The sequence below is a fragment of the Dendropsophus ebraccatus genome, chromosome 15 (assembly GCF_027789765.1).
Source record: "Dendropsophus ebraccatus isolate aDenEbr1 chromosome 15, aDenEbr1.pat, whole genome shotgun sequence".
Classification (NCBI taxonomy): Eukaryota; Metazoa; Chordata; class Amphibia; order Anura; family Hylidae; genus Dendropsophus; species Dendropsophus ebraccatus.
The window spans coordinates 44,762,871-44,788,616 of NC_091468.1; the positions used below are offsets into that span (position 1 = coordinate 44,762,871).

The 25,746-nt window shown below is 42.6% G+C and overlaps 1 protein-coding gene across 6 annotated transcripts; it reads left to right on the forward strand.

Annotated features, from left to right (window-relative positions):
* Positions 1-665: 665 nt before the first annotated feature.
* On the forward strand, positions 666-25,289 carry PAPOLG (poly(A) polymerase gamma). Of its 6 annotated transcripts, none has more exons than XM_069955443.1 (23): positions 667-932; positions 6,701-6,859; positions 8,274-8,340; positions 9,203-9,284; positions 9,365-9,474; positions 10,149-10,202; positions 11,044-11,148; positions 14,076-14,187; positions 14,693-14,782; positions 15,914-16,052; positions 16,160-16,232; positions 17,099-17,219; positions 17,387-17,471; positions 18,473-18,526; positions 19,204-19,323; positions 19,547-19,656; positions 19,803-19,924; positions 20,007-20,182; positions 20,899-21,014; positions 21,591-21,811; positions 22,175-22,246; positions 22,493-22,552; positions 22,817-25,289. In XM_069955443.1, the coding sequence occupies exons 1-23, from the start codon at positions 916-918 to the stop codon at positions 22,913-22,915; spliced, it is 2,364 nt and encodes a 787-aa protein (XP_069811544.1). In that variant the 5' UTR covers positions 667-915; the 3' UTR covers positions 22,916-25,289. The 6 variants fall into 6 exon arrangements, with proteins under 6 accessions (XP_069811549.1, XP_069811544.1, XP_069811545.1 ...); XM_069955444.1 differs by having other exon boundaries at positions 20,010-20,182; XM_069955445.1 differs by lacking the exon at positions 11,044-11,148 and having other exon boundaries at positions 668-932.
* Positions 25,290-25,746: the final 457 nt, after the last annotated feature.

Sequence of the window (25,746 nt, forward strand, 5' to 3'; positions counted from 1 at the left end):
GGGGGGGGGAATTAACCCCATGTAAAGTTACCGTTGCTGCTGCTGTAAAGCTATGCTGTGATATAGGAAACCATTCGTGCTGTTTGGTTCCCTTTAAATGGGTTATCGCTACTTGAAAAGTTATCCTCCATCCACGGAATGGGAGATAAGCTGATTAGTAGGGGCCAAACATCTTGAATCCCCACGTTCGGTTGGATCCCCACCGTTCACAAGATGGGTTTTAAAATGTCACCCCCAAAAAATGGCGAGCACTTCCGGAGCTTTATTTATTCTCTATGAGCTTCTGAATGTTGCTGGTGGTGCTCCTTTATACCCTACAAATGGCAATACACTGCAAGGCTAGGTTTACACTATGTCGTTACGGACATTATTTGAACAATGGCGGCCGTTGTTTGTCCATGGTGTGAACCTAGCCCAAAACATTAAGATTTACAGTGGGTCATATTTTCATATCCTCAACTCCGGATAGTAAACCGAAAACCTGGATTGAAAAGCAATAAAATAATCGTATTGTACACAATGTTTGTTTAGTCTTATTTATTTTTTGTTTGTTAAAACAACAAGAGACAGGAAATGTTGGGAGTTGTAGTACTGCACTGGTTAGGAATCACCTGCTCTTTTCCTATTAGCGCCAGTACCTGCAGGAGCCGCTAGAGGTCGCCAACTGACAGCAAACCTTCCTCGGGAGCGCGCTAGAGCTCTACGTCCGGGCGCGGTGAATGCTGGGAGGTTTAGGAGCTGCCGGAGATCTGCAGGCGCTGGCCGCCATGTTGAGCGCTTTGTGTAGTTATAAATAAAGATCGGCGGACGTCCGGGCGGTGTATTGGATGGTAGCCTGGACATTTTGAACTTTTCGCTGGAGGTCTCGGATATCGTCTCGGCTGCAAGTTCCTGAAGTCACCTGAGGCGGGAGCCATGAGGGAAATGTTCACGTAAGTTTTGTTGGGAACCGCCGGGTGTTGTGTGTGGACATTGTAGGGTGTAGCTGATCCTCTCCCCAGCTGTGCCCGGGCCCGGGTGTGGGGAGCCGGGGGAGCTCAGCAGCTAGTGTCTGTGGGGACATGCCAGTCACGTGACGGCTTTGATGACACCCTTTAGGTGCTGGTCACTTTTAGGCTTTTATTATTTTATTAGAAAGCAACAAAATGTAAAAGCAGTGGGAACTAAGATGTATAGGCCTGAGTGACGTCATATCTCCTGAGAGACAGTCCCTGAGTGACGTCATATGTCTCCTGAGTGACGTCATATGTCTCCTGAGTGACAGTCCCTGAGTGATGTCATATCTCTCCTGAGTGACAGTCCCTGAGTGATGTCATATCTCTCCTGAGTGATGTCATATCTCTCCTGAGTGATGTCATATCTCTCCTGAGTGATGTCATATCTCTCCTGAGTGATGTCATATCTCTCCTGAGTGACGTCATATCTCTCCTGAGTGACGTCATATCTCTCCTGAGTGACGTCATATCTCTCCTGAGTGACGTCATATCTCTCCTGAGTGACGTCATATCTCTCCTGAGTGACGTCATATCTCTCCTGAGTGACGTCATATCTCTCCTGAGTGACGTCATATCTCTCCTGAGTGACGTCATATCTCCTGAGACACAGTCCCTGAGTGACGTCATATCTCCTGAGACACAGTCCCTGAGTGACGTCATATCTCCTGAGACACAGTCCCTGAGTGACGTCATATCTCCTGAGACACAGTCCCTGAGTGACGTCATATCTCCTGAGACACAGTCCCTGAGTGACGTCATGTCTCTCCTGAGTGACGTCATCACTGCGGCGCAGAGCATTGGCCCAGTGTCTGCGCCTCTCACCCTTGTTCAAGCAGCTTAAGTAAAAAAGTGTGGATTTCAATATAGAAACCATGTTAATTTCCTTAATTCTTATTTTACACAACCTGCGTTCATTAAAGGGAACCTGTCACCCCCCCCCATGCCGGGGTGACAGGCTCCCGACACCCCGTTAGAGCCCCATATACTTACCTAATCCCGCCGGGTCCCGCTTCTGGAGGTGGTCGGGTGACGGAGATCTCAGCCGCTGCAGCCCGGCGCGCGCGCTGAGAGATGAGTCCAACACCCATAGAGAATGACAGGAGAGTCCAGCGCTCCGTCATTCTCTATGGGTGTTGGACTCATCTCTCAGCACGCGCGCCGGGCTGCAGCGGCTGAGATCTCCGTCACCCGACCACCTCCAGAAGCGGGACCCGGCGGGATTAGGTGAGTATATGGGGCTCTAACGGGGGGTCGGGAGCCTGTCACCCCGGCACGGGGGGGTGACAGGTTCCCTTTAAAGAAACGGGCTCTGTTATTCTAGAAAGAGCGCTCCTTTATTTGCCTGTGGTATTGAAGCTTAGATTCATTGAAGTGAATGGAGAAGAGTTGTTGTAATATCACATACATCCAGAGGGGGCGCTCCTAGTGCTATGGAGCTTTCCCCACCACAGGCTGGTGAGGCTGATCACACTGCTGCCTGTCGCCCTGATGAGAAATTTGTGTAAATGGTGTTGTGGATGAGGTAAGTAACTGGGGTACACTGTGACCCCCACCATCCAAGATGGCCTTCTTGAGACTGTTGGTGTAGCTGTGTGTGTGTGTGTGTGTGTGTGTGTGTGTGTGTGTGTGTGTGTGTGTGTATATATATTTATATATATGTGTATATATAGCAGGGTTGTGTAGCGGTGTGTGTGTGTGTGTGTGTATATAGCAGATTTGTGTAGCGGTTGTGTGTGTATATATAGCAGAGTTGTGTAGCGGTGTGTGTGTATATATAGCAGAGTTGTGTAGCGGTGTGTGTGTATATATAGCAGAGTTGTGTAGCGGTGTGTGTGTGTATATATAGCAGAGTTGTGTAGCGGTGTGTGTGTATATATAGCAGAGTTGTGTAGCGGTGTGTGTGTATATATAGCAGAGTTGTGTAGCGGTGTGTGTGTGTATATATAGCAGAGTTGTGTAGCGGTGTGTGTGTATATATAGCAGAGTTGTGTAGCGGTGTGTGTGTATATATAGCAGAGTTGTGTAGCGGTGTGTGTGTATATATAGCAGAGTTGTGTAGCGGTGTGTGTGTATATATAGCAGAGTTGTGTAGCGGTGTGTGTGTATATATAGCAGAGTTGTGTAGCGGTGTGTGTGTATATATAGCAGAGTTGTGTAGCGGTGTGTGTGTATATATAGCAGAGTTGTGTAGCGGTGTGTGTGTATATATAGCAGAGTTGTGTAGCGGTGTGTGTGTATATATAGCAGAGTTGTGTAGCGGTGTGTGTGTATATATAGCAGAGTTGTGTAGCGGTGTGTGTGTGTATATATAGCAGAGTTGTGTAGCGGTGTGTGTGTGTATATATAGCAGAGTTGTGTAGCGGTGTGTGTGTGTATATATAGCAGAGTTGTGTAGCGGTGTGTGTGTGTATATATAGCAGAGTTGTGTAGCGGTGTGTGTGTGTATATATAGCAGAGTTGTGTAGCGGTGTGTGTGTATATATAGCAGAGTTGTGTAGCGGTGTGTGTGTATATATAGCAGAGTTGTGTAGCGGTGTGTGTGTATATATAGCAGAGTTGTGTAGCGGTGTGTGTGTATATATAGCAGAGTTGTGTAGCGGTGTGTGTGTATATATAGCAGAGTTGTGTAGCGGTGTGTGTGTATATATAGCAGAGTTGTGTAGCGGTGTGTGTGTATATATAGCAGAGTTGTGTAGCGGTGTGTGTGTATATATAGCAGAGTTGTGTAGCGGTGTGTGTGTATATATAGCAGAGTTGTGTAGCGGTGTGTGTGTATATATAGCAGAGTTGTGTAGCGGTGTGTGTGTATATATAGCAGAGTTGTGTAGCGGTGTGTGTGTATATATAGCAGAGTTGTGTAGCGGTGTGTGTGTATATATAGCAGAGTTGTGTAGCGGTGTGTGTGTATATATAGCAGAGTTGTGTAGCGGTGTGTGTGTATATATAGCAGAGTTGTGTAGCGGTGTGTGTGTATATATAGCAGAGTTGTGTAGCGGTGTGTGTGTATATATAGCAGAGTTGTGTAGCGGTGTGTGTGTATATATAGCAGAGTTGTGTAGCGGTGTGTGTGTATATATAGCAGAGTTGTGTAGCGGTGTGTGTATATATAGCAGAGTTGTGTAGCGGTGTGTGTATATATAGCAGAGTTGTGTTGCGGTGTGTGTATATAGCAGAGTTGTGTAGCGGTCTATATGTGTGTGTGTGTGTAATATATAGAATATATATAATTAGCAGAGTTGTGTAGCGGTGTGTGTGTATATATAGCAGAGTTGTGTAGCGGTGTGTGTGTATATATAGCAGAGTTGTGTAGCGGTGTGTGTGTATATATAGCAGTTGTGTAGCGGTGTGTGTGTGTATATATAGCAGAGTTGTGTAGCGGTGTGTGTGTGTGTATATATAGCAGAGTTGTGTAGCGGTGTGTGTGTGTATATATAGCAGAGTTGTGTAGCGGTGTGTGTGTGTGTATATATAGCAGAGTTGTGTAGCGGTGTGTGTGTATATATAGCAGAGTTGTGTAGCGGTGTGTGTGTGTATATATAGCAGAGTTGTGTAGCGGTGTGTGTGTGTATATATAGCAGAGTTGTGTAGCGGTGTGTGTGTATATATAGCAGAGTTGTGTTGCGGTGTGTGTATATATAGCAGAGTTGTGTAGCTGTGTGTGTGTGTGTATATATAGCAGAGTTGTGGAGCGGTCTATATATGTGTGTGTGTGTAATATATAGAATATATATAATTAGCAGAGTTGTGTAGTGGTGTGTGTGTATATATAGCAGAGTTGTGTAGCTGTGTGTGTGTGTGTATATATAGCAGAGTTGTGTTGCGGTGTGTGTATATATAGCAGAGTTGTGGAGCAGTGAGTGTGTGTATATATATTGCAGAGTTGTGTAGCGGTGTGTGTATATATAGCAGAGTTAGTTGCGGTGTGTGTATATAGTGTGCAGAGTTGTGATGCTTTGACCCCAGGAGCTATTTATAAAGTGACCAAATGCTTCTATGGCAGAAGGAAGCATCTCATAGCTTGTAATACTGTAGGGATTGTTCACACCAGGCATCTGCAGAGAGGGAGATTTATAGGAAGTCTGGCTCCTCCTGTTAGGGGGCATTCACACGTCCACATATTTGCAGACCTTACGGAGAGGGGAAGGAATGTAATGGATGATGTCAATATCATGGCAGCAGTGGGGAAACGCTTTGAATTGGCGCGGCGATTCGGAGAGAGTTCCCCCACTGCCGGCATGATATTGACACATAATGCCGGGCGGGGAACAAATCCATTACATTCCTTCCCCTGTCGATGCCCCCTAAAAGTAACAGTACAGGTAAGTGTCATCCTGCCCAGTACTTGCTGTACATGTCAATGGGGACTGAGGCTGCTGTGTGTCCTTAGAGCCAGTCATTGCCCTGGTGGAGGGATTAGTGTGGATGGAGAGTTGTAGCTTTGGGAGCCTCTGGACTGGATGGAAAAAACAGTTCACACCAGACTAATGCTGGGACGTCAGATGATTCCACATGAGTCACCCTGAAGACCAGCTGGACCGAGTACATGGTAACTAGGATTGTGTAACCATGGATTGCCTAATATTACACAATTCTCATCATGTTCTTGGATGTTGCTGTATACTCTTTCCAGTATGGGTATTGGCACCTTTTCTGTATCAGCAGATTCCTCAAGTGTGACTTGTAAATACACAAGTTAATCTGTATGATATAGGGGGGATTAAACAGAATTAAACATTTGAACCTTCTCATCATTGCTGACACAGATGTCTACAGCTACTAGCCACACACTAAAGACTGTCTACAGCTAATAGCCACACACATAAAGACAGGGACCTATAGCTACTAGCCACACACATGAAGACTATGTCTATAGCTACTAGCCACACACTAAAGACTGTCTACAGCTAATAGCCACACACGTTAAGACAGGGACCCATAGCTACTAGCCACACACATGAAGACTATGTCTATAGCTACTAGCCACACACTAAAGACTGTCTACAGCTAAGGCCCCGTTCCCACTGAGGAAAGGTAGCGGAATTCCACGACGGAATTGTCCGCCGCGGAATGCCGTTAGCCTCCCGCTCATAATGGGAGTCTAAGGGAGGCGCGCGCTCCTGCTCTGTACGCGCTGAAGAATGAACATGTTCATTCCGCTACCTTTCCTCAGTGGGAACGGGGCCTAATAGCCACACACATGAAGACTATGGGGGAGATTTATCAAAGGGTGTAAAATTTAGACTAGTGCAAACTACCCACAGCAACCAATCACAGCTCAGCTTTAGGCAGTGCTGAAAGGAAAGCTGAGCTGTGATTGGTTGCTGTGGGCAGTTTGCAGCAGTCTAAATTTTACACCCTTTGATAAATCTCCCCCTATGTCTGTAGCTACTAGCCACACACTAAAGACTGTCTACAGCTAATAGCCACACACATGAAGACGTCTATATCTACCAGCCATACTCATGACTGTGTCTACAGCTACTAACTGCTTTAAATGGAAAATCAGGTCTTCCCTATTGTAATTGTGGTTTCTGGGGTCAGGTCCTGCGGCTGTCTAGTAAGAGGCGACCACTAACAGCATGTTTATTACATGGGTCATATTACTGATGGGCCTCTTCTATAACAAACTACCGCACAGGCCCCAATGGGCTCTTTCAGCTGTATGTACCGTATAGTTCATTTTTTTTCCTCTCTTCTTTTGGCAGGAATGGCCATCTGGAGGTCCAGCCTCAAAAACATTATGGCATTACCTCCCCCATTAGTTGGGCTGGTCCCAAAGAGATTGATCACCTCTACACCCAGAAGCTGACTGAAGCCATGAAACCTTTTGGGGTATTTGAAGACGATGAAGAGCTGCGCCACAGGTTGGTCATCTTGCAGTCTGAGTTCTGATCTTAATAGTAAAGGGTTACTGACATATCGGGGATTGTCAGGGGTCTTACCTCTAGACCTCCCCCCAAGCTTCATGAGAATAATGGGACCACTGCGCTTATTCAGCAACATGTTCTTATACAACAACACTATATCGCTTGATTCCAAAGCAACTAAAAAATGTAAGGGATTATCCAGGATAAGGTAGTCGGCTGATATCCTCCAGAAACATTGCCTCTCTTTTTAGTTTGTGTGTGCTACTGCAATTCACGTTCATTGCAGTGTTCCTTCTCCTCTTGGTTTCTGTGTTAGATGAGGGTTAATGGAGAATCTGAGCTTAAAGTGTCACTGTCGTGAAAATTTTTTTTGCAGAAATCTAGTACAGGCGATTTTAAGAAACTTTGTAATTGGGTTTATTATCCGAAAAATGCATTTTTATCATGAAAAAGCAGTTTGAAGCTCTCCCCCCTGTCTTCATTGTTCTCCTATGGAGAGAGCTAAACAAAAGACCAAAACAGGACAACAAAGAGTTAATCTACAAATATCTCACCCCTTATCTTCTTGGACAGTCACCACTGACCTGTCTGAGCTCAGATTACAGCTGTCACCCAGCTCCGTGCCTGTAATCCTCTGTTATCTGCTTTCTGCTGCCGGCTAACTCCCTCCTTCCTCCTCCCCCCTCCCCTCTCCCTAGAACAGACAGGGTACGTCTCCTGCAACAAGTCACAATTTTCAGATTTTTTGGAGTGGATGAAAAAGAGGAAGGAGGGGGGGACCTGGGAAAAGGCTTTTTACATGCAGATAATGGCAGATTTGGCTAATAAACCCAATTACAAAGTTTCTTAAAATCGCCTGGACTATTGATTTCTGCAAAAAAAAAAAAAAATACGACAGTGACTCTTTAAGTAGTCTTGGCCCATGTAAAAGTGTCAGTGATCAGCCAAGGAGCGTGGAAGTGGTCAATCCTTGGCTGATGGCATCTTTGGTGCGGGCGATAAACAGGAGATGTGCAGCCGATGGCAATACTATTAAATGGCTTTGGATTCTATTGGCACTACATACTGCACTGATCTCACTGATGGGTGCTCTTGTGTCTTGGTTTGGCCCCATGTTGGCACTTGTAAAAATCTTGCAGCATCTAGATGTTCCTGGCACAGCCCATAGTAGTCCATTAAAAGTGTGTAATCTGGTGGTCTATGGGCCGTGCCAGGCACATCTCATGCCGCATTCTGGGGAACAGGAGTTGCTGACTTTGTGTGCTTTTTTTTTTCTCCCCCTGCTGAAAATCCCACAACATTCCTAGGCAACAGTAATCCATTGGTTAGATTTTCTCATGCTACATTTGAGAATTTACTCTGCAAAGTTGTCATTTCTATCTTTATGTAACTTTCTTTTCTTTGGTTAAAGGATGTTTGTCCTGGGAAAACTAAATAATTTGGTCAAAGAATGGATTGCTGAACTTGGGGAATGTAAGGTAAGTGCAATTACCATGATAGCATAAACTGACACATGTCAATCAATTGATTCTCAAAGGAGAGAAAACCTTGTACATAAAAGGGAAGCTGTAATTTATATAGCACCAACATATTCTGCAGCACTTTACAATACTGAGTGAGAGTACAAAATAAGACATTATCGAAATTAACATTTAACCAGCAAATCAAATATGAGTGAGGGCCTTGCTTGCAGGGGCTTAGTCTGTGCCACAAGTGTCCTGCTGCCCAAGTCACAGGTGGCATGAAACTGGGGCAACAATATCAAGTTGTACCCTTTTTAATATTGTAGTGTAATATAGATGACCTCTCTCTGGTGTATACTATTAGGCTCCTTGTACACAGGCCAATTATCAGCAGACTGAGACACTCATTGCCAGCGATCAGCCGATAAACGATAAATCTTTACATCTTACATTGTGATTAACATGGTGCAGGCATTTATATTATGGCTGGTCATCCGCACATCTTCCTGTGTCAAAGAGTGTTTGGGGACGACAGTTAATAGACCACACAATTGATCCCCATGAAGACCTAAGGATAAACCGTGTACCCTAAATCGATTCTTCTGTATGCCGTGCAGCAGTTTTTCTTCCAGTAACTTGCATTATAAAAGGGAACCCCATACAATAGTATAGTCAACTATCCTTTTTGTATATGGCAAAATTAAAGTGATGAATTGGAGACACAGCACAGTGGAACCCAGCCTTAGGGTATTAGCTTTTTGTTGTAGGACACTTCTAGTGTCCATTCAGCAGCTTTGTCTAAAATCTAATTTCTGCACCTTTTCTTTAGTAGTAACCTTGGTGTGAGAATTTTCCTTTCTTATTGTATTCCTCTTAGAATCTTCCACCTACTACAATATCTGCAGCTGGAGGAAAAATCTTCACGTTTGGTTCCTATCGACTTGGTGTCCACACTAAAGGTATGTTTTCTCGCTAACGCCTTATTCTGTGGGTGGGGGGTGTCCAAGGAAACTGATGGGTTTTCTTCCTCCTCCAACAGGTGCTGATATTGATGCCCTCTGTGTTGCTCCCAGACATGTTGAGCGAACAGATTTTTTCCAGTCATTTGTTGACAAGCTGAAACTTCAGGATGGGATCAGAAATGTTCGGGTTAGTGGTTAATGTCCATACGTCATTTATAGAAGAGTCTGGTTTTTAGATTTTGGGTTACATTTTTCACAAGTGATACAAAACAGGGGACCTTTATTGCTACACTCTGCAAAACCTGAATTGACTAAAATGTAGAAGCAATATAGGAGCAGTAGTTGGATTCAGTGTTTTATAGGGCAGCGTGGTTTGAGTACAATCTGAAATCAACTTGGTTCCCCAATGCCTTAGGTTTGGGAATTGCTTTCTAAGACTGCATTCACACGTCCCTCATAAGTGTCCGTGGTCATGGATTTGACCATGGACAATTTTAGGAACAATGCAAGTGAATGCAGCAATTCACACGATCCGTGCGGTAACCAGCACCACGAAAAAATAGGACATGTCCTGGTGCAGATCGCGACACGAATCGCCCCCCCACACCCCACTGCAGTACTGGCCGGGATGAACTTCAGACAGTGGCCATTCTGTGACATGGCCTGGTCACAGAATGGCGTGTGAACCCAGCCTAAAAGTGTATTATGAGACCTACTTCTTTTGCACTTGCCCATTATACAATACTGTGAAGTTGTCTCCTAGGCAAAATGTATACACTGCACATAATAATGTATTAGTTTTGTAGTGTTATATATACTATTACTTATACTTATCTGGCTACTTCTTGTTTGTGTTCTCAGGCTGTTGAGGATGCTTTTGTTCCTGTAATAAAGTTTGAATTTATTAATATTGAGGTAAGCCTAAAAAATGCCAACACAAGCTTGCATTTTGCCCTGAAGTAACACTGACCTGTTCACTGCCACTATTGCTTAGCAGCTCAGTTTTATGCCATGGTATTATACCACTGTAGGTACTTTTTGCTTTCTTACTCAAATTCATTTTGCCATGCATGTATCTGCCCTCACCATGCAAATGATGGCATTTGATTCATGCTTTTTGTCTGGTACAGTGGTGCATTGTCTGGTGCAGTCAATGTGAACAGTTATGCTCTAAAGGGGCAGAATATTACGAGGGATATTAAACAGCTTTAACCTATATTTCAATAACCCGTGGACCTAGATTAAAGGAGAAGTCCGGTGAAAATTTTTTTGCCCTATTCCCTCCCCACATAAAAAGTTATATAACATCTCAATATACACTGATTACTGATTACATTCCCTTACCAGAGTTTTCCTGCTGCCTCCAGCCGCCGGAAGTCCACTACTTCCTCTTCTCTTGCCTATGTCACGACGAGTCCCTGGTCCCCTGCAGCTTCATGGGTCGTGACGTGCAGCAGTCAACGTCACGATCCGGGGCGTTCCTGAAGTGTTCTTCTGTGCAGTTGGCACGCCTGTGAGCCTTGGCACGCCCCCAGCCTCATGCATATGCAGACTAGGCAATCAGCACTTCCTCCTTCCTGGACGGGATTTCTGGTCACATGGTTCTCAGGGCAGAGCAAACAGCCCTGAACACCATGTGACTGCTGTGTGCCTAGCCGATGAGTAGAGCTTTTTATTGTGGTGGGCTAAGGTGAGCTAAGGTGGGCAATGCTGTTCCCATCCCCCCTAACATGTACAAATTGCAAAACAATAAAAGTTTTCTTTAGAACCTGGCTTGTCTTGGACTGTTTTCATTACTCCTCGTCTGGCATGCTGCAGTGTGAAAGTTTACTTTGATGCCTGTGTAATCCTCTGTGGAAAGGTAAGCCAAAATGGCTAAAAACATGATATTTTTATAATGTTTGCCTTTTTTTCACTCAGATTATTTATTTATGGGGCACTATAAAAAGATAGCAGCAATGGAAATTCATATACAATAGCAGCTCCCTGTTTCCCTGCTGCTGCAGTGTCAGTGACACTGCTCTTGGTGTTCTATTCACTGCATATACAGGACGATTATACTGACAATAGATCATAATACTGCTGCTCCCTGCTGCTCTTGGTGTTCTATTCACTGCATATACAGGACGATTATACTGACAATAGATCATAATACTGCTGCTCCCTGCTGCTCTTGGTGTTCTATTCACTGCATATAGAGGACGATAATACTGACAATAGATCATAATACTGCTGCTCCCTGCTGCTCTTGGTGTTCTATTCACTGCATATAGAGGACGATAATACTGACAATAGATCATAATACTGATGCTCCCTGCTGCTCTTGGTGTTCTATTCACTGCATATAGAGGACGATAATACTGACAATAGATCATAATACTGATGCTCCTTGCTGCTGCAGTGTCAGTAACACTGCTCTTGGTGTTCTATTCAATGTATATGGATGGTGATAACACTGACACCAATACTGGTGTCAGTATTATTGCCATCCATATATACTGAATATAATACCAAGAGCAGTGTTACTGACACTGCAGCAGCAGGGAGCATCAGTATTATGATCTATTGTCAGTATTATCGTCCTCTATATGCAATGAATAGAACAACAAGAGCAGTGTCACTGACACTGCAGCAGTAGGGAAGCAGGGAGCTGCATTTTTTAGTGATGCTGTTGCCCATCCCCTTGTGTGTACACCATGATATTATTGGCATAGAGATAGATAGATAGATAGGAGATAGATAGATAGATAGATAGATAGATATATAGATAGATAGATAGGAGATAGATAGATAGATAGATAGGAGATAGATAATAGATAGATAGATAGATAGATAGATAGATAGATAGATAGGAGATAGATAGATAGATAGATAGATAGGAGATAGATAGATAGGAGATAGATAGATAGATAGATAGATAGGAGATAGATAGATAGATAGATAGATAGGAGATAGATAGATAGATAGATAGGAGATAGATAGATAGATAGATAGATAGGAGATAGGAGATAGATAGATAGGAGATAGATATAGATAGATAGATAGATAGATAGATAGATAGATAGATAGATAGATAGGAGATAGATATAGATAGATATAGATAGATAGATAGATAGATAGATAGATAGATAGATAGATAGATAGATAGGAGATAGGAGATAGATAGATAGGAGATAGATATAGATAGATAGATAGATAGATAGATAGATAGATAGATAGATAGATAGATAGATAGATAGATAGGAGATAGATAGATAGGAGATAGATATAGATAGATAGATAGATAGATAGATAGGAGATAGATAGATAGATAGATAGATAGGAGATAGATAGATAGGAGATAGATAGATAGATAGATAGATAGATAGATAGATAGATAGATAGATAGATAGATAGATAGATAGATAGATAGATAGATAGATAGATAGATAGATAGATAGGAGATAGATAGATAGGAGATAGAGATAAATAGATAGATAGGAGATAGAGATAGATAGATAGATAGATAGATAGATAGATAGATAGATAGGAGATAGATAGATAGATAGATAATAGATAGATAGATAGATAGGAGATAGGAGATAGATAGATAGATAGATAGATAGATAGATAGATAATAGATAGATAGATAGATAGGAGATAGAGATAGATAGATAGATAGATAGATAGATAGATAGAAGATAGATAGATAGATAGATAGATGTTGCTAGCAAAAGTACAAGTACATATGTATATACACCAGTGCTAGCAACAGCTCAGTGTTGTTGTACTTGCTATTCATATTAGTTTTGTGTTTGCAACCATTCAGTACATTCAGAAATAGAGATTTTGATTGAGGTGGAAGGCAGGTACCAGAACAGGGGTGGGAGGTGAGGTGGATGAAAGCATGACAGGCTTATGCAGGCTCTGCAAACACCTCACTCTGTTCACTCAACAGGAGGAGGGGGGGGTGGGGGGGTGGAGAGAAGAGTGCAGGAGGAGACAGCCTGGCCGGCTGAGGAGACAGTGAAAGATTATCTCCCCCTGCACTCCCCCCTCCCTTCCTCCCGTTATGATCGGTGCACAGAAAGTCAGGCAGGCTGTGCAGACACTGAAAGGACTTCTGTGCACCGATCATAACGGGAGGAAGGGAGGGGGGAGTGCAGGGGGAGATAATCTTTCACTGTCTCCTCAGCCGGCCAGGCTGTCTGTGCAGCGATCATAACGGGAGGAGGGGGGGGTTTACAACAGGGGATGTGAAATCAATACTGTCATGTTTCTACACTATATGTTAGATAGTAAAGGTGCATATCTATGTGCTGTTTTTGGAGTATAATGATTTACTATTTTGCTAAGCTGTTGGTAGAAGATACTTCAGACTTCAGCAACAGGTCCCCTCAGGCCATGCAGACTCCGTACTAGTGATGCTATGCAGGATGAAGGGGCGGGGATATAGGTTAATGAGAGTAATAAGAATATTCAGAAGGTGGGCTGGACAAAGAGCAGAGGGGAGTGTACAGTAGGTGTGGCATTGTAAGAGCCACGAGGAAGAGGAGCTGGGAGCTCAAACAGGAAGTGAAGAGAGACCAGGTGATGATCAGAACAGGTGATGTGGGGGTCAGAGAGAAACCATTTTGGGCTCAAACTGTTACTACATAAAAGTTAGACATGATCCCTTGTTTATTTGAAAATTGTTTTTTTTTTACCAGACCCCGGAATTCTCCTTTAAGATGTGCCTTTTGAATAGAAATGACTGTTAACCTCTTTTTTTTTTTTTTTTTTTTTTTTATTCATTTTGTTCTTTAATAGATCGATTTGGTCTTTGCAAGACTGCCCTTACAATGTATTCCTGATAATTTAGACCTGCGTGATGATTCACGGTTGAGAAGCTTAGACATAAGATGCATAAGAAGCTTAAATGGTAAGTGTGTGGCCTTGCTTCAGAGTTGTCTGTGTTTCTAAGAGGCAAGAAACTCTCCTTTTAAGGTTGTACAGCTGTAATATTATCTCGTTGTCCCAATAATTCATAGATCATTGATTCCCAATCAGCCCTGGAGTTCTTAACCTTATCAGGGGTTTTTTAGTAGAAAGCAGCAGAAAAAGCTGTCGCTTTTGTCTGCTTTTAAATATTTGAGCGTCATGAACAATACGCATGCACAGCTTTTTAAGGTAGTGGTGGGACTGTGAATGTGTGTTGTTTTTTTTTTTTTTTCCCTGTTCAATTTGGGGGGAGGCATGCAGAAGACCTTAGTAAAGCTGCTGCCACAAGGAGGTATAAGCGCTGCATTACAGGGATAAACTGTCCAGGGAGATCACTGACATACATACTAGGTCAATACATTTGGTTTATCTAACCACCTGAAGGTGACGATTTAATAGTCAATTATTGCTGCAGTGTTAAAAAGTTGCTTGTGGTCTCTCTACAGGTTGCAGAGTCACAGATGAAATTTTACATTTAGTACCAAATAAAGAAAATTTCAGGTTGACTTTGAGAGCCATCAAGCTGTGGGCGAAAAGTAAGTATCTAAAGTTATAAGTATCAAAGAAGCTACACATAGAATCCACATAGGTGGATAAACATTTGTGGGCTGTTCTGTGTTTTTTGTTTTTGTCCCCAAAAAAGATTAAAGTAGTAGTGCGGCAGTAAGCAATTATTCACTAAATAACACACATTGCAAAGTTATACAACTTTGTAATGTATGTTATGTTAGTGAATGGCCCCCTTCCCCGTGTTTCCCCCCCAGCCACGCTAGACCCGGAAGTGTAGTGCTCTATACTCGCCTGATTCGTGTCGACCCTCGTCCGCCATCTTGTGACAATGATGTCATCTTCGTGCGGCCGGCCGAACCGATCCGACCGTCCCTAGTGCCGGCCGCCCTCTGCCGCGTCATCAGCTGCTCAACCGCGATTTGGCTGAGCTTAGTTATGCTCAGCAAATTCGCGGCTGAGCAGCCGATGACGCGGCAGAGGGCGGCCGGCACGAGGGACGGTCGGAGCAATTCGGCCGGCCGCCCGAAGATGACAGTGTTACAAGATGGCGGACGAGGGTCGACACGAATCGGGTGAGTATAGAGCACTACACTTCCGGGGTGGGGGGGGGACACGGGGAGGGGGCGAATCACTAACATAACATACATTACAAAGTTATACAACTTTGTAATGTGTGTTATTTAGTGAATAATTGCTTACTGCCGCACTACTACTTTAACATATAACAGTCTGGTTTTTCATAATCTCAAAGTAGTGAGGTGAACTTTTCTTGTACCTCTCTCCTATTCATGAACATTGGAATAAAATGTCTTTACAGTTTTTTAACATATTTTTCATTTGTTGCAAAGTTGCTCAAGCTGTTGGCTAAAATCTCTACTTTTTATAACTTTGTTGCTTTCTGTGACCTGTAGGTGTCACTGTTCTGTAACAGATGCATTTGCTTTTATGAATCTGGGCCACGCTCTAGCTAAAATGGTCTGGGTTTTACCCATACACAATCACAAAAAATAAAGCTGAGCTGTAATTGGTTGCCATGAGCAAAACCTGTCAGCTATAATATATTTGGGCCAATGTCTTAGTTTTTGTGTTTCCCAACCCCCCCCCCCCCCTCCCTTATTGTGATTTTGTAACTTTTTTTTTATTTATTTATTTTTAAGGACGGGGTATTTATTCAAACATGTTGGGCTTTCTCGGCGGTGTTTCATGGGCCATGTTGGTGGCAAGGACTTGTCAGTTGTACCCAAACGCAGTAGCGGCTACGCTTGTGCATAAGTTTTTCCTTGTCTTCTCAAAATGGTGAGTATTACTTTCTGCTAAATGATCATATAGGTGTTGTAATTGTAATGCCTGATGTGCAGAAAACGTTTTATTACAGCAGAGGCTCAGCTTCTCTCTCTCCACAGGGAATGGCCTAACCCAGTATTACTAAAACAACCAGAAGACAGCAACTTAAATCTGCCAGTTTGGGACCCCAGAGTAAGTGAAATACAATCTACAGTTAACTGTATAGTTTGGTAATTTCTACCTAGATCTACAATATCTTTGCGTTTTTGAAGCTTGTAAACCAATACATTTATTCTTTAACTTTGTGTGTATGTTGCAGTAAAATGATAGAATCCAGGGATTTGATCAAATCCAGGGAAATTATGAAATGAACACACTGTTCCATCATTTCCCTAGGGATTTGATCAAATACCTGACCCCTTTCAGGGAAATGATGGAATGAGCGATCAAGGAGTTGCCCGGCTCTGTGTTTGGAGGTGGACAGGGGAGCAGAGGGGCACACCTCCCTGCAGGCATATGGCGACTGGGCCGAAGGCAGACAGCGAACAAAGTGGGACACTACCGGGCAGGCATTCGGCGTTGCGGCGGACAGGGAGCAGAGTAGACAGGCTGGGGGAGCAGGAAGCATGTTGCGGGGTGGACAGGGAGCAAAGCGGCACACCACCCAGCAGGCATGTGGGGGGGGGGGGGCAAATGGGGAGCAGAGCGGACAGGCTGGGGGAGCAGGAGGCGTGTAGCAGGGAAAATGAGCGGACATGCTGGGGGGAGCAGAGAAGCGATACGTTAAGCAAATTCTATGTCGCAGGGGGAAATGATAGTTCATTCCATCATTTCCCTGAAAGGGGTCAGTGATTTGATTAAATCCCTGATTCTATTATTTCACTGATTCCTAGCTTTGCTTTCCCTCTGCACTGATCCTTGAAATGCAGAGTGTAACACATATGGATTTATAGATTGTCATAGCCTTCCATAAATCTGTACAGAGCTTGCTCCAATCGATGTAAAAGCTTGTTCAATTAATTTACGTTTAATTCACCCCTGTCCTCCTATCTCTTCAGGTAAACCCAGCTGACCGGTATCACCTCATGCCTATAATAACGCCAGCATATCCTCAGCAGAACTCTACATACAACGCTTCAACCTCAACGCGCACAATTATGGTAGAAGAATTTCGACAAGGTATGGGCATTGTTTTGCTTTGTTAGCCATTAGTGTAAGTAGAGAGTTTGTAGGTGACATTGCTGGGTACGAATAACTTTAAATTCTACCACTGTTATAATTTGGACATTTGGAGAAAGGTTGTTGGAATGCATATACCGTTGTAAGCATGACGTGTATTTTTCAAGGTCTTGCTGTCACAGATGAAATCCTCCAAGGCAAAGCAGACTGGTCGAAATTGTTTGAACCACCAAACTTTTTTCAGAAGTACAAGTAAGTCAAAAATCTCCTTAAATAAACTTTTTTTTTTTTTCCCCAACTTTTTGAAGTAACAAAAAATTAAATAAAATAGAAAAATATTACAGATATACAAATATTACAAATATATATACAGAAATAAACCCTTTAGATCTGCCAGCTTATTTCAATTTTTTTGGTGTAAACCTTTCACTCTGCCCTGTCTTTTAAACTGCACACTCAAACCCTGACCACCTGCTGCCGCCTTCACCTCTAAAAACATTTCTTGAATCCGCTCTTTTCTCAACTTTTGACTCAATAACGCTGGTACATGCTCTCATAATCTACCGCTTGGACTACTGTAACATCCTCCTCTCTGGCCTTCCATCTGACAACCTTGCTCCTCTCCCATGTATCTTTAATGCCTTATTCTCACGTTCCTTGTTTCACTGATGGTGCGTAGTGGTAGTCACTCTACCCACTCCCCACATGGCAGCATCTCCAATATGATGCTGGGAAACTGTATGAATACGCAAGATGCTGTAATGAAGCAAGGCCTTACGCTGCTGCCCGACTAAACCACTTTTCCTCTCGTTTTGCCTCAGCCTCTCCCAAGACCATCCACAACCTGTCCCCTCCATATATCTCTTACTTGATATCGCCCTACTCGCAACCTTTGATCCTTTAACTATCTATTGTGCTCTCCCTTGCTTGTACCTCACACAACCACCTCCAAGATTTTGCCCGAGCCACCCCCCCATACTCTGGAACTCCCTTCCCCGGCTCTCATCCCCCATCAAGACCTTCAACATTAACCTCAAAACCCATATCTAAACTAGGCTATAACCTATAATCTGCACCACACTTTGACTAGCTGCACTATACCTCGTAGATTTTAAGCTCTCGCGGGCAGGGCCCTCTTACTCCATTTACCTTATTCATGTAATGTATTTTGATCTTGTAACGTTCCTGTTTGTTAACCCCCCCTTTTTTTTTTTTTTTTTTTTTTTTAAATTCCTTCCCTACCTTAATTTTAGACATTATATTGTGTTGACTGCCAGTGCACTCACAGAAGAACATAATCTGGAATGGTAAGTACGTATACAGGCTTTCTGTTCATAAAAGTAAAAATAACTTGCTTGTATTGTAAAACTGGTCTTGGAATAACCTTCAAGGGGTATTTCAGTGGAAGTCCCTTCTGCATTCTGGTTCCTGTGACATGAACTGGTCTCCTCATGTCATAGCTGATTCCTGTTAGACATTGTCTCCACAAGAACTGCACGCTCAGCAAAGCACCGACTGAGGTGGGGAGTTCCTGCAGGGACAACACGTAAACTGAAGCAACCAAGAACAGCAGAGATCGAGAGCCATTGAAATGTCAGCTTTGAGGGATCTGGGCAGGGTGTATTGCTGCCAATACATAGAACCCCTGCTGTTTATTGGCAGGGGTGCCAAACTTGCAGCCCTTCAGCTGTTCCCAAACTAAGATTCCCATCATGCCTGGACACTCAAAGCTTAAGCTGTCCAGCATGATAGGAATTGTAGTTTGCACCAGCTGGGGGCCCCCAGTTTGGCACCTGTGCTTTACAGCACCCGGATTCAATTAGACCTTCACTCTTTGAACTGACTTACTGATATGTGTCCTCCGCCTGCACTAGTGCTATTCCTAGAAGTATCTTGCAAATTAAACACTTCAGAATGCTGCACACTTTGCCTACATAAACCACAAGGAATGTTTTTTTGTTTGTTTTTTTTCTTCTCCCTGTAGGGTTGGCTTAGTTGAATCAAAGATCCGTGTTCTTGTTGGAAACTTGGAGAGGAATGAGTTCATTACACTTGCACATGTAAATCCTCAGTCTTTTCCTGGAGATCGTGATCACTGTAAAGAGTAAGTGCTGCCATGCGGTAGAGTTGTATTCAGCGTTAGCCATGTGACCGGTATTGGTTTATATATATTTAGGAGGTTGGGCTTTATCTGTTTTGTACAGCTGCTTCAGGTTGAGTGCTGCTCAAACATAACAAGAGTCTTTATTGGGCTTTTAAGAAAAAAGTCAACTGGAAAAAGTATGATGTTGCAGATGTCATTTTTAGCTTTACATTTTCTCTTTCAGTGATGAGTTCATGTCAATGTGGTTTCTTGGGATCATTTTTAAAAAAGTGGAGAATGCTGAAAGTGTCAACATTGACCTAACACTTGATATACAGTCTTTCACAGACACAGGTGAGCGTTTCTTCTTCAGTCTGTACAGAAAGTAGGTAAAAAAATATTAGGGATAATGCAGGCCACCCAAATATATATTTTGCGTTCAGCATTGTAAAACCCTCTATATAAATCCTCTACCTAATATATGTTGTCCTGCCTCTCAGTTTACAGACAGGCTAACAATATTAACATGCTGAAAAAGGGAATGAAGATCGAAGCCACTCATGTTAGGAGAAAACAACTCCATCAATATCTTCCTCCAGAAGCTCTACAGAAGAGGAAGAAGGTAAAAGGGATCTTGATTTGTGACCTACTTGCTTCAGGTGCCCATAGACATATTTGTTAATCTTTTGCTCAATCTTTTACAGCAGAGTGTTCCAGAAATTTCCAAATCATCTTCAGGTATTTTATCCAAGCGGTCATCCTTGGATGGTAACTGTCTGGATAGTTCTAGAGATACAGACACTGGGACGCCGTGCGAGTCTCCAACATCTTTTCAGAAAACCTCTAGATCTAACAGTCCGATTCTGCCAGAGGCACCCAGGTGAGATCTCTCCCCCCCACCCCCCCTGCCTATATAACATTCTGCGTTCTAAGTCTGAAATTTCCATTCAGTTCATCACAGTAGGGTTGCTTTGGTAGGAAGTAGAGATGAGCATAACTCGTATATGCTTGAGTCCGATCACTCTGCATTTCAATACCGGTGTTTGAAGTTGGATGCAGCCCTAGGGTGTTTGGGAAGACATGTATTCAGCATATCGCTGTATCCATGTTTTCCAGGCAGCCTTAGGACGTCACCCAACAACTTCAGCCACTGGTAATCAAGTTCCACACAGTCGGACTCGAACATGCGCGAGTTGCACTCCTCTTTAGTGGTAAGCATTTTCCTGCATGCCAGACTGATGAATGGGATACTTGCAGAAATGTCTACAACAATTTTGCTGCATGTGAATTTTTTATTTTTTTTAAATGCCCATTGTATTAGCTTTATAATTTCAGACCATTTTCAGTAGTGTCATGTAGTAAACCTCTTCCTGCAACCTGCTAATTGATTGGGTTGTTACAAAATAATTCCATCTCTGGACATGTTGACAATGTCTAATAAAACCTAAAGAACTTTCTCTATCTGCTTTCTCATATTGTGGTGTCCAAAGTGTCTTGTTGCAGTCAAGGCCCCATGCGTCTGTCTTTTTGTATGGGTGCTGTGTTTATTTTCTCTTAACATTAATCATTTAACATAGGTCATTACATATATTTTAGGAAGCCGGTGACCGACAACACTCCAGCAAATCTGTTCCCTTCTCTCCAGAAACAAGTTAATACAGTTGTGCCTTCAAACACTGCTTGGGGTCAGGCCATTCCAGTTATTGGATCGAGTAAGAGATTACAATTATTTGTTAAATTAATTTAGCTGATTGTGGAGTTTTGTGTGTGTATATTTAGTTCTTTAAAAGATTACGTCGACAAAAAAACTCTTAGTGCCAGAAAGTTTTATGTAGATTTGTAATATACTTTAAAAAAAAAAAAAAAACTCAAGTCTTCCAGTACTTATCAGCTGTTGTATGTTCTGCAGGAAGTGGTGTTTTCTTTCCAGCCTGACACAGTGCTCTCTTCTGCCACCACTGTCCATGACAGGAACTTTGCAGAGCAGGAGAGGTTTTCTATGGAGATTTGCTACTGCTCTTGACCGTTCCTGACTTGAACAGAGGTGGCAGCAGAGAGCACTGTCAGACTGGAAAGAATACACCACTTCCTGTTTGACATACAGCAGCTGATAAGTACTGGAAGACTTGAGATTTTTAAATAGAAGTAAATTGCAAATCTATATAAATTTCTGACACCCGTTGAGTTGAAAAATTTCACCGAAGTACCTCTGTAAATATGTGAGTATCTCTTTTCTTGGTAGATGGTTTTTGTGGCATGCTCATTTATTTATTTTTTTTCCTCTTAAGAATCTGACCTTGCCATCGCAGTGAAAACCCCAAGTCACTCTGGCTGCACAATCCCAACCGTAATAGGGCTTAATGTTGTTGCACCCCTTCCATCGCCACCTAGCTTTCCCGAGGGACCTGAAGATGAATTGGCAAATATAAGCCCTAAAGGTGCGGCAGCGAAGCGGACTCATCCTCCGAGCCTGGAAAATTCTCCGAAGCGAATAAAGGATACAGAAAAGGTTTGAATACACTTATATATTCTAGAGGGTGATATAAGAAGGACTAACAGATGAGCTCATTACAGTACAAAGTAAATCGCGTATTGCCTTTTGAAGGCTGTGCTGCTGTGCCCCGGGTGTCTGGAAAAGCTGGATCTAGTCCTGGGAGAAATTTCCCAGGAGTGGATCCAGCTTTTCTAGGCACCCAGGGTGGAGCAGCAGGGAGTTCAAAAGCAGCCGGCTGATAAGCAGATTGCCGAGCTTTGTTTGTTCTGTAAACTCGCTCATCACTACTAACAAAGAATTCTGATGTATAAAAATAGATTAACTTTTTTTTTTTTATTCTTTTTCAAGAGACTTTTATTAATGAACTGCCGTCTTTAGCTCCTAGGGGCATCTGACTCTGCATTTGTGCAGCCTTCTGTTCCTGAAAAGGAGGAAAGAAGAAAACCTGTGGTAAGCTGGGTATTATAAGGAGTTAGCAGGTTGTTATATACAGTATATCAGGGTCTTCAGCTTGTACAAGGGCTATTGTATACTGTGTGTGTATATGTATATATATATCTATGTGTGTGTGTGTATTTAAAAAAATATATGATTAGTGCTGATATACTATTATGCGTAGGAATGCCAGAGATAATCTAAGAATGACAGGATCTCTTTGTTGCCCCCTTCCCTCTCCATCAACCTCTTATTTTACAGGAAAGAATTATTACTGAAGAAGCTTTGCCCATTCCTACTATTGACCGCACTAGATCACAGGTACTATCCATGAAATCTATATATTCACACTGGTGAAAGTTCCTGTGAATCTTCACAAGGGGTGAATTAAAGGTGCTTCTCTTTTACTTGACTGCTATGTACAGTATTCTCCGTAAAGAAACTCCATGCGGCCTCTTTTATATGTACAGTTTTATCTTCTCTCTATGCATACTTTATTTAATAGGATATCATTTGCACCATTTTTGTTAGTGTTAAAATCCATGTTAAGAGTTTTATCAACCTGATGTTTTAATCTGTTTATAGAGGCTACCCAGTAAAGAGCTACCAGATGCATCTTCTCCTGTGCCAACCAGTAATATTCGGGTCATAAAAAATTCTATCAGGCTAACTCTTAACCGGTAACTACACTACGTAATATGTAAAGCAATAAACTGAGCGCTATTTTGCAGTCCGTTCATCATGTCTGAGTGCAGAAAGCTGTACTAAAATTGTGTACCCTATATTGATGATCACTTTGAGCATGCTCATGGGTGGGTGCCAAAGAGTTGCTGGAGAAAATTCCCAGTTCTTTAAATGCTGTCTGATTCAGTTCAGCCTTGGCAGCGACTTTGCATCCATCAAGATCAATAATATATGTTCCAGGCTTCTGTCCTACTGCCATAAGGTTCAGTCTCCAGCGGAAATCATAGACACTTTCTGTAGATATGTAGAATTATACGGGTTTCTCCTCTATGCTGCATACTGCCATGATATTCTACATCATTTTATACTCCTTTTTAGGGTGTTTCCTTTTTTTTTTTTTTTTTTTTTTTTTTGTGTATAAAATTATAAAAAAAGATATATATAAAAATTGCTTGTGAGGGTTTTCAGCCCTGTAAATGTTTGTCTGTTTTTTGCTTTTTTTTTTTTTTTTTTTTTTCCCCTTCACACTTTTTTTTTTTTGAAAACTAAAATATTTAAAAATGTAAAAAAAAATGTTTTTCGTATTCTGGTTGTAACGAGACTTCCGTGTTCTGTTTTGTATCACAGTCTTTGTCTCCGCATCTGTGATTTGTTTAATCCTGAAAAGTATTGCTTTACCTCATTTATAATATAGGGATAAGTTGATTTTCCTGGACTTGACGCCTGTACAGAGCCTCAGTTTTCTCAGACTTTCTGAAATTTACAGTTCTGCAGTTTTTTTGTTTAATAAAAACTATAGATTCTGAAATGTCTCCCATGGAGACTGGTAACGTACATTTAACATTTATTTTCAAGGTTAGATTTAGGAATGTCCCTAATTTCCCCTAATTTATCAGAGTAAATTGAATAGAACTTTTAAGTACAGTCCACAAATGTTTAGCTGCCTCCAAACTCTGAAGTGCTCTGCTGTGGTTGCTGCTGCCTCTGATGTTGCCTTTTCTTGGTAGCAGCCATTCCTGCAAAATGTGATGCTGACAATGAACGGCCAGTGCAGCTGTTAAACCATCAGTGACAACTAATAAGGCACCACTTTGTGTAGTCACTTATGCTTAACAGGGTTATCCAGTCTTACAAAAACATTGGCACTTTCTTCCAGAGACAGCATGACTGGTCTGTAGTTCAGGTGGGGTTTGCAACTAAGCTCCATTCACTTCACGGAAATGAGTTACAAAACCCCACCCAAACTGGAGACGAGAGGGGCTGTCTCTGGAAGAAAGTGGCCATTTTTGTGTAGTGCTAGATAATCCCTTTAAATGGCCGCCGCATCAACTGAGTAGGGAAATGCCAACATCTATGATCAGCAGCTAACAAACTACTGCTAACAAAAGCCGTCTGTCTTTCTGCAATGAACATTCATTGCCCATTCACAAAAATGGATAATAAGTCTTGAGTTACTGGAACATCGGATGACTAAAGTGCATAATGGAATAAAAAAATAATTAAGTAATGACGTCTCAAAGGGTAATTTCAGAGAGTATTGTTTTTGTTTTAAAAGTAAAAAGAAGGTATACTCTCCCTGATACAGATGTTGTGCTGACGTCTCTTGGTCCCTGCTGATGTGTCACTGGGTGAGGTCACTGCTGCAGCCAGCTATTAGCAAACCTTTCCGTCAGGGACTTGGAAACATTGAAGTGGCAGCTTTGTGGGATTGGGGCTAATGAGTATACTTTATTTCTTATCGATCCCTCGCCTTTTCTCCCTTATTTTGGGCATTTTCTCCCCCCCCCCTTCTCTCCTCAAGAGCCACAGCGCTTTTATTACAGGGCTGGTCGGGTGTGTTGTGTTTTTTGTTTTTTTGTGACATGATCTCTAGTTTTTATTAGTATCATATTTGTGTAGATGAGAATTTTTGATTGCTTTTATTGGGGGAGGGGCTATGTCACATACAAAAAAAAAATCTAAAAAAACTTTTTGGGTCCCTGGGGGACTATTACCGGCAATTATTAGATTGCATATACTGTTTGATGGTATAGCGTAGCATTGATCAGTATTACCAGCAGGCTCTATTAGAGCACCCCTGATCAGACCATACAGAGGTAAGTGTAACTCCTCCAGCAGCCAGGGAAAACTGTCGGGATCCCCCAGTCACAAAGCGGAGATCCTGAATGTACAGTGAGAGGAGCGCAGTTCCTGTCACGAACACCTAAACTACAGCTCGTCATTAATGGTGAGGACCCGGCTGCTCCCTCTCCATGAAGCAACCTCCGCTCCTAAGCTTCTGCACAATATCATGTGCCGGCATGTCATGTTGCGCAAACTGCTGTTCATGACAATTATGCAGCAAGGGGTTAAAGGTCCCCCCCCCCCCCCCCCCCCCCCCCCCCCCCCCCCTTCTTCAATGAAATACCCTTGTATATTCCATTATGTACTGTACAGAAATAAAGTGCTCAAAGCATATAGAGTTTGTATAGTGTGCTGGACGCCATACAAACGCCTCACTGCAGTTGTGAGCTAGAACGGGAAACCCAAGGCCCCTAGTGATCAGAGGGGGCCCCAGTGATCAAGCATTTATTACCTATCCTTGTGGATGGGATGTTTGTTGTAGGAAAAAACACAAGTAAAACATTACATGTGCTGACTGCTGAAGCTAAACGGTGACCAACAAACTCGCGCTAGTTTGTTTGCTACAGTAGATACTTTGGTTTTAAGGCTAGACTCTGCAAGCAATAGAAGTGTCACATTGGTCTACACCACGGGGGTCAAACTCTAGCTGTTGCAGAACAACAATTCCCATCATGCTAAAGCTTTGTCTTTTCAATCATTATGGGAAT

Coding starts and splice junctions, on each gene's coding strand:
- PAPOLG (XM_069955443.1), top strand. Junction 9,475..10,148: donor ATGGGATCAGAAATGTTCGG/GTTAGTGGTTAA, acceptor TTGTGTTCTCAG/GCTGTTGAGGATGCTTTTGT. Junction 16,233..17,098: donor TGCCAGTTTGGGACCCCAGA/GTAAGTGAAATA, acceptor CTATCTCTTCAG/GTAAACCCAGCTGACCGGTA.